This window comes from Calidris pugnax, unplaced genomic scaffold, assembly GCF_001431845.1.
Source record: "Calidris pugnax isolate Ruff unplaced genomic scaffold, ASM143184v1 scaffold384, whole genome shotgun sequence".
NCBI lineage: Eukaryota > Metazoa > Chordata > Aves > Charadriiformes > Scolopacidae > Calidris > Calidris pugnax.
The window spans coordinates 72215-80674 of NW_015091144.1; the positions used below are offsets into that span (position 1 = coordinate 72215).

At 57.9% G+C, this 8460-nt stretch overlaps 1 protein-coding gene across 3 annotated transcripts in view; it reads right to left on the reverse strand.

The window, feature by feature from the left end:
- Positions 1 to 285: 285 nt before the first annotated feature.
- GLI1 (GLI family zinc finger 1) overlaps positions 286 to 8460 on the reverse strand; it is a 12791-nt gene continuing 4616 nt past the window's right edge. For all 3 annotated transcript variants that reach the window (XM_014958897.1, XM_014958896.1, XM_014958895.1), the window contains exons 7-11: positions 7841 to 7990; positions 5458 to 5622; positions 4760 to 5008; positions 4311 to 4590; positions 286 to 2950 (exon numbers count right to left, since the gene is read on the reverse strand). In XM_014958897.1, the coding sequence (XP_014814383.1) occupies positions 720 to 2950; positions 4311 to 4590; positions 4760 to 5008; positions 5458 to 5622; positions 7841 to 7990 (3075 nt within the window). In that variant the 3' untranslated portion in view covers positions 286 to 719. The remainder of the gene's footprint in view (positions 2951 to 4310; positions 4591 to 4759; positions 5009 to 5457; positions 5623 to 7840; positions 7991 to 8460) is intronic.

The window sequence follows — 8460 nt, forward strand, 5'->3', positions numbered from 1 at the left end:
TCATCCACCAAGGCCCCCCAAGTTCCTTCTCCTCAGGGCTGCTCTCCAGCCACTCTCTGCCCAACCCGGGCATCTGGAGTGATTAAAAAAAGCCCAGGGCTCGCTCTCCCCTGAGAAAGGGTTTAATGGGGAGGAAGGGCACTGCTGTTTCTTTCGAAGAAAAGAAAGGCTGAAACCCACAGGAGAGACATCCACATATGAACACTATGTACAGAGCGACACAGGCAGTGCAAGGCACCCCAATTTCCCCCCCCACCCCCCACCCCCAATCCCTGCGGTGAGACAAAGACTGGGATTTAAGGGGGGATGATGATGACACCACGATGACAGAGGGAACGTTCGGACGGGCTGGGGAGGGTAAAACTCTTTGGTTTCAACATTAAGACCGTGGCAGGGCCACCGTGTACATCAGGCTGGGGGGAGGCAGGGAAAGGTTCCAAGCACTGGAATGAAAGGGCTCAGTAAAAAAAGTCCCCCCCCCCGCCCCAAAGAGGTGACCTGAAGTACCTGCTCAGGGTTGTGGCTGTGACATTCCTTCCCTGAAAGAGCCTGACGCCGACAAGCAGGAGAAGGGGAGACTCCAGGGGTGTTTCTCCTCCTTTAACCCCCCCACCCCAGGCATAAATCTGCACGTGAGAAAGGATTTCTCTGCCCAAATGTGGTCTGCCCCCTCGGGGGGGGGGGTTTGCAGACGTGCCCACCTGAGAGCTGGGTACCTCTCAGCACAGGGAGTTGAGGAAATGGCTCTCCCCTGCCAAAGTACTCAACATGGAGCTCATGTCACCCACAGCCATGTTGGCACCACCAGCTGCAGGAAGCAGGAGGCCACCAGCAGGGCTCGGGGGCCCGGGTAGCACGGGTGGCTCTGGATCTTCCACGATGGCAGCAAAGTCAAGGTGCGTGTTCTCCAGGTCCAGGGAGTCCAGGCTGTTTGCCACCTGCTCCCCCGAATCCGGGTAGTAACAGGAGCTGCCTTTGAGTCCTTCCAAGCTCCCCCCATAACTCCCCGTACCCCCACAGCTTGCTGCTGTGTGGCCCAGCAGCTTATGCCCACCTTTGCCCACCTGCAAATGCGTGCCCTGGCCTGGGTAATATGGCAGGGCACTGCCAGGCCCCTCAGGTGTGGGGCGGGCAGGGGGCAAGCGAAGTACACGCCGGGAGCCAGCTTCCACCCCCTCATAGGAACGACCTGGCTGAGGCAGGTTGCCCGTGTAGTTCAGGCTGTTTTGGTGACCAGAAGGTTTAGGGGCACCAGGTGGGTGAGGCACCATCTCTGGGTTGAAGCACGGGGCGTTTAGGAGGTGGTGTGTCTCTGCCAGACCCTGCAGGTGATCCGGTTTGGCTTGGTAACCAGAGTATTTGGGGCTGAAGTACGACGGGGCTTGCATGGCTTGGCACTGCCCAGCTTCACTGGTCATCCCCATGCCAGCCTCCCCTTCTTTGGAGGCGAGTTGGTCTCCCCACATCAGAGCCTGCTGGGCCTGCACGTAGTTACGGACCATCAGTTCTTTGGTCTGCACGGCGGGGTTTTGGGCTCTTCTACCACCCGGGCTCAACATGCCCATGGAAGGGACAGGAGCCTGTCCCTCAGCTTGGTACCCTCCAGGCCCTACATTCATGGCTTGGCCAAACGACGCAGGAGGTGGCATGGACCCAGCAAGCTTGGCATTTTGGCAGGAGGCAAGTGCTGGGGCGGGTGCTGGGTAACGCTGCTCAGATTTGATCTGTAGTCGGTTAAGCTGGTGCCCTGCAGAAAATCCACTGTCCTGGCACGAGCTCGCAAGTTTGGGTTGCTGCCCACAAAAACTGGGTAGTGGGTACTCAGTGCTTTGATGGTGACAATGGGGCCCGGACATGAACTGCCCAGAACTCATTTCCAGACCGCCTTGGGGAGGTTCATCCCAAGTAGGCGGTACGGTCCTGCTGCCAGCGTTCATACTTGCGAAGTGCTGGTTCATCTGGCACGGAGGGAGGGAGAACTCGGACTGAAGAAACCCCTTCTCCGTGTCCCCGTGCCCTCCAGGGTTCAGCTGCATCCCCCCCAGGGTCCGATGGGCGCTCCCATAGAGGCCTTCAGCCTGGAGCTCCACACCCGTCCCCTGGCACGGGAAGCTTTCCTCGGGGTAGTTCAAGAACTGCTCCATCTCCAGCAAACCAGACTCTGGGCCTGGACCCTCCATGCTCACGTTCTCCAAGACATTTTCACTGATGCTGGGCGGGCGCGGGGAGAAGACGTGGCGCTGGAGGTTGGCATCAGAACCACTTAAGGGCTGCAGAGCAGTTCTGCCAGCTCCTGGCACGTTGACGTTACCCATGCTCTTAAAACGATGCACTTTGGGCACGGCGTGAGGGTTGGCCGTGGTCCGGGCAGGGTCGCTGGCCCGTCGCACACCGTTCCGAGGCACCAGGTGAGGGGGAACGCCGCCGGCGTAGCCGGGGTGGTCATTGGAGCTGGGCCTTCGCAGCAAACCGTTCGCGAGGTAGCAGGGTTCTCCTGGCCCAAGGTAGTCCCCGGGCAAGATGTTGTGGCCACCCATGGCCACCCGTTCCCTGCTGGGCAGCGGGGTTGGAGGTGGGCCACCCGTGGCTGCGGCGTATTTGGCCTTGAGCCGGTAGCGCTGGGCCGGGGTGAGGTTGCCCACGCCTGGTAGGCCTCCAGAGTGGCTGCCATCACTGGAACGTCGCGAGGTGTCCGGGGAGATGGGGTCATAACCGTCTGCCAGGCCGGGCATGGCCCCCGCCTCGCTGCCACCCAGGCAGGGCCCGGCCAGGTACGGGGACACCAGGGACGAGCGGCGGCTCACGGTGTAGGCCGAGCTGACGGTGCTGGTGGCGCTGCTCCGGCGCTCGCTGGGTGGCACGGCCATCTCTGCCACCGACAGCTCTGCCACGCGCCGGTGCGAGGCAGCTGGCGGTGGCACGGAGACCCCGGGCAGCTCTGCGGGCAGGCCTGAGGGAAGAAAAGGAGACCTTCTCAATGCTGACAAGTATCTCAAGGGAGGGTTGAAGGAGGAGGGAGCCGGACTCTTTTCAGTGGTCCCCAGTGAGAGGACGAGGGGCAACGGGCACAAGTTGGAACATAAAAGGTTCCACTCAAATACGAGAAAAAACTTCACAGAATCACAGACTCTTCTGTGGAGATTGTGAAGATATAGGAGAGGGTTCTTCACTGGGAGGGTGGTGGAGCACTGGAACAGGTTGCCCAGGGAGGTGGTTGAGGCCCCTTCCCTGGAGATATTCAAGGGGAGGCTCGATGAGGCCCTGGGCAACCTGGTCTAGTTGGGGGTGTCCCTGCTGACTGCAGGGAGGTCGGACTAGATGGCCTTTGGAGGTCCCTTCCGGCCTGGGCAATTCTATGATTCTATGATTCTATGATTCTAGGTTGGAAGGGACTTTAAAGATCATCTTGTCCAACCATCAACCTCATTTTGACAAAAATAGACACCCACACAACAAACAAAAAGCAACACCATCACTAAACCAGACCTCCCAGCACCACATCAACCCGGCTTCTCAACACCTCCAGGGATGGGGCCTCCACCACCTCCCTGGGCAGCCCATTCCAAGGGCTGAGAACCCTTTCCGTGAAAAAAATTTTCCTAATATCCAGCCTGAACCTCCCCTGGTGTAACTTGAGGCCATTTCCTCTCGTCCTGTTGCCTGTTCCTTGGGAGAAGAGACCGACCCCCATCTCTCTACACCCTCCTTTCAGGGAGTTGGAGAGAGCAATAAGGTCTCCCCTCAGCCTCCTCTTCTCCGGGCTGAAAACTTCTTCATGGTGAGGGTGGCAGAGCCCTGGAAGAGGCTGCCCAGGGAGGGTGTGGAGTCCCCTTCCTTGGAGATTTTCAAGACCTGCCTGGATGCTCCTGAGTAACGTGCTCTAACACACTCTGGGCAATCCTGCTTCAGCAGGGGGGTTGGGCTAGATGATCTCTGTGGTCCCTCCCAACTCTAAAAATTCAGTGAAATTCAGTGAAATTCAGAAGTTTACACCAGGGCACTTAGGACACAACAGCATGACACCAGTGGTCAAAGCACCCAGTACCAGGATGCGGCCTCCTCCACGGTTAGTGCCTGGTAGGACGGGAAGGAGGTTCAACTGGTGGCAACAAAGAGGGGGACAGAAAATTTAGATTGGAAAGACCTTTAAGATCATTGAGTCCAAAGATGGGGTACAGCCCAGAGATGGGGGTCCACCACTAGTGAAAGGAAGATGTGGAAACTTCTCTGGCTGCAAACCAGACCTCTCTTGACCCATGGGACCCATGGGACTGGCCCTGGGTTGGGGTGAGAGGGAACCACAGTCTCACCGGCTCCAGGGATGGCTGGCAAATTCAGGCCCTTCGTAGCTGACGGCTTCCTCATCTGCTTCAGTTTGTCAATGCGAAGATTTTCTAGCTTGTGGAGGGCCATGAGCCCCGAGGTGCCCATGGGCTCACCAGGCACCACATCCTCCAGCGTGGACAGATCCTCGTAGCTCCCACCGGCGTTGCCCGCCATCTCCACCCCGCTGTCGTTGTTGGTGGTGCTGCCGAGCGGGGAATGGTCACTGCTGCACGACGATTGCCCACCCGGGCTGGGCTGCGGCTTCTAGGTGGCACCCAAAACATCAACCAAGAAAAAAAGGGGGTCAGATATCCACCTCGTACAACCTGTGAGCCAGCCAGAGGTGGAGGTGACTCCCCAACCATGGAAAGTGGCTCCTCCAACAGGTCTGGCCTGGACTCCCTCTGCCATTGCACCCCCCCCAGCTCCTTACCAAGGCCAAGTCAGGCACCAAGAGTTTGCTGTCCTCCTTCCTGGCCTCAGCAGGGCCATTCGTGTCTTTCTCCTGCTTCATGTCAGGGGGGCCACTGGGGGTGGGAAGGGCCCGGCCTGGCACGACATCCCCTCGGTGCTTCTTGGTGACGTGGGCATCGGGACCGTGCACCGTCTTGACGTGTTTGCGCAGGGAACTGGGGTCCGTGTAGCGTTTGGTGCAGCCTGGAATCTTGCACACGTAGGGTTTCTGTCGGGGAAAAAAAAGGTAGGAAGAGTGGATGGAAGGTGTCAGCTCCAACTGGAGACTCCTCCCAACCAAGGACCAGCTGGGCATGACATAAATCCCCCTCCCTTCCCTCTAGAGTCCACCCAGGAACTGAAGGTGGGAAAGGATCGAAGAAGCTGAGTCCCCTTGGAGGGGGCAGCTTAGGTGCTACAGCAGGACCTTGGAAGAGGAAGAATGCAAGGATGGTGCCTCACAGGAGCAGGACAGGAGGTCAAGGGACCCTGGTGGGAACAGGGAGCAGGAGGCCATACTTTATTAGAGCGGGCAAGGAGGGAATTGGGACACACAGGGCTAAAACCAAACAAACCAACGAACAAACCAGGGATGGAGGGAGTTTATGGAGTAGAGGATGGATGAGGAAGCATAAGGGGAGCCCAAAGGGGTGCAAGGAGCCCCAGAGGGGTCAGTACCTCATTGGAGTGAGTACGGTTTTGATGCTTGGCCCGGTCAGAAGCATTGGAGAAGGCCTTGTTGCAACCCTCGTGTTCACATACGTAGGGTTTTTCACCCGTGTGCGAGCGTAGATGCGTCTTGAGGTTCTCCAGGCGTGAGTAGGCTTTGTTACAGCCCTCAAACTGCGCAGGCAAGCAGGGTGAAACATGCCACACACCTTCAACAGACCCTGTACCACGTCACCCCCACGGCACATCTGCCGTTGACACGTATCGCACCTCCCAGCCAACGCACAACACACCCGCCCCGCTTCAGGTACGTGTCCTCACACCACTACACAGCCCTTTCTCCTTCACAGAATCACAGAATGGTTTGGGTTGGGAGGGACCATAAAGATCATCTAGTTCCAACCCCCCTGCCCTGGGCAGGGACACCTCCCACCAGACCAGGTTGCTCCAAGCCTCCTCCAACCTTGGCCTTGAACCCCTCCAGGGATGGGGCAGCCACAGCTTCTCTGGCCAACCTGGGCCAGGCTCTCACCACCCTCACACCAAAGAACTTCTTCCCCAGATCCCACCTCAATCTCCCAGTTTTTGGTTGAAAACCCTTCCCCCTCGTCCTGTGGCTCCACTCCCCAAACACCATCCCTGGAGGGATCTAAAAGCCGGTGCTGAGGGCCATGGGGCAGTGGTGGGTTGGGCAGTGGTGGGTTGATGGTTGGGCTTGATGAACTTCAAGGTCCCCTCCAACCCAGGGAAGTGGTGGAATCGCCAGAGAATCACAGAACGTTTTGGGTTGGAAGGGACCTTAAAGTTCATCCAGTTCCATCCCTTCTGGTGGCTGGGACATCTTCAAGGAGACCAGGTTGCTCCAAGCCCCCTCCAACCTTGGCCTTGAACCCCTCCAGGGATGGGGCAGCCACAGCTTCTCTGGCCAACCTGGGCCAGGCTCTCACCACCCTCACACCAAACAAGTTCTTCCCCACATCTCACCTAAATCTCCCGTCTTTCAGTTTAAAATTGTCCTGTCTCATCCTATGGCTCTGCTCCCTGATCATCCCTCCCCATCTCTCCTGTAGCCCCCCCTTAGGGACTGGAAGGTGAAGGTCCCAGCTCATCCTGTGCCTCGTGTGGGTCTGTGCTGCCCCAGAGCTTGGAGCTCGATGGGGCAACCTGGTCTAGTTGGGGGTGTCCCTGCTGACTGCGGGGGGGTCGGACTAGATGACCTTTGGAGGTCCCTTCTGGCCTGGGCAATTCCATGATTCTATGATTCTATGATAAGAGTCACCCCCATCTCTCCTGGAGCCCCTTGAGGGACTGGAAGGGACTCCAAGGTCTCCCTGGAGCCTTCTCATCTCCAGGCTGAACCCCCCCAACTCTCTCAGCCCCGTCCTCCCAGCAGAGGGGCTCCAGCCCTCCCAGCATCCTTCTGCCCTACGTCACACCACCTCCCTAGGCACATAGGGGAGATGGTTGGACTCGATGATCCCAAGCGTCTCTTCCAACCTAGATGATTCAATGGCTTCAAGCTGGAGGGGAACAGATTTAGACTGGAGATGAGGAGAGGGTTCTTTACTGGGAGGGTGGTGGAGCACTGGAACAGGTTGCCCAGGGAGGTGGTTGAGGCCCCTTCCCTGGAGATATTCAAGGGGAGGCTCGATGGGGCAACCTGGTCTAGTTGGGGGTGTCCCTGCTGACTGCGGGGGGGTCGGACTAGATGACCTTTGGAGGTCCCTTCTGGCCTGGGCAATTCCATGATTCTATGATTCTATGATAAGAGTCACCCCCATCTCTCCTGGAGCCCCTTGAGGGACTGGAAGGGACTCCAAGGTCTCCCTGGAGCCTTCTCATCTCCAGGCTGAACCCCCCCAACTCTCTCAGCCCCGTCCTCCCAGCAGAGGGGCTCCAGCCCTCCCAGCATCCTTCTGCCCTACGTCACACCACCTCCCTAGGCACATAGGGGAGATGGTTGGACTCGATGATCCCAAGCGTCTCTTCCAACCTAGATGATTCAATGGCTTCAAGCTGGAGGGGAACAGATTTAGACTGGAGATGAGGAGAGGGTTCTTTACTGTGAGGGTGGTGGAGCACTGGAACAGGTTGCCCAGGGAGGTGGTTGAGGCCCCTTCCCTGGAGATATTCAAGGTGAGGCTCGATGAGGCCCTGGGCAACCTGGTCTAGTTGGGGGTGTCCCTGCTGACTGCGGGGAGGTCGGACTAGATGACCTTTGGAGGTCCCTTCCAGCCTGGACAACTCTATGATTCTGTGATTCTATGATAAGAGTCCCCCCCCATCTCTCCTGGAGCCCCTTGAGGGTAGATGGTTGGACTCGATGATCCCAAGAGTCTCTTCCAACCCGGACGATTGCAAAGGCTTTTGCCAAGGGTCCCCACCAGCTCACCGTGCATTTGTGAGGTTTCTCGCCCGTGTGACGTCGCATGTGCACCACCAACATGTACTGAGCCTTGAAGGGCCTCTGCTCCCGGGAACACGCTGCCCAGTGGCACACAAACTCCTTCTTCTCCCCGTGGATATGCTCATTGTTGATGTGCTGAGGAGAGAGGGGCATCACTGGTGGCACCGGGGAAGGCACCAAGGGTCAGGGAGGTTCAGGTGTTCTTAAGAGAGTATCATGGGAGAAATGGACAGGGTGGGAGACACCAGAGGTTAGAGGGAAACAGGGTGGTCAGATGTTGTCTGGAGGAGGCAGGGGACACAGGAGATGGCTGGGGGCTATTTTAGGAGGAGCAAAAGAAGACAGAGAGATGAAAGTAGTTTGAGGGGTAGTCAAGGGGATACAGGAGAGTTTGAGTGGAGGGAGGCAAAGAACAAAGGAGGAAGTCTGGATGGTGGTTCAGGAGAGCTGCCCCAGGGGGGAGGAAGGCCAGACTGGATGTTCCCCAGAGGGACGTGGTATGGAATGATCACAAAGAGCTCCACAAGAAGTGGAGGATGCACATCCCTCCCTTCCAAGGGACATCTTCCAACACTCTGCACCTCTGTGGTGAATTCTCGCTTGGG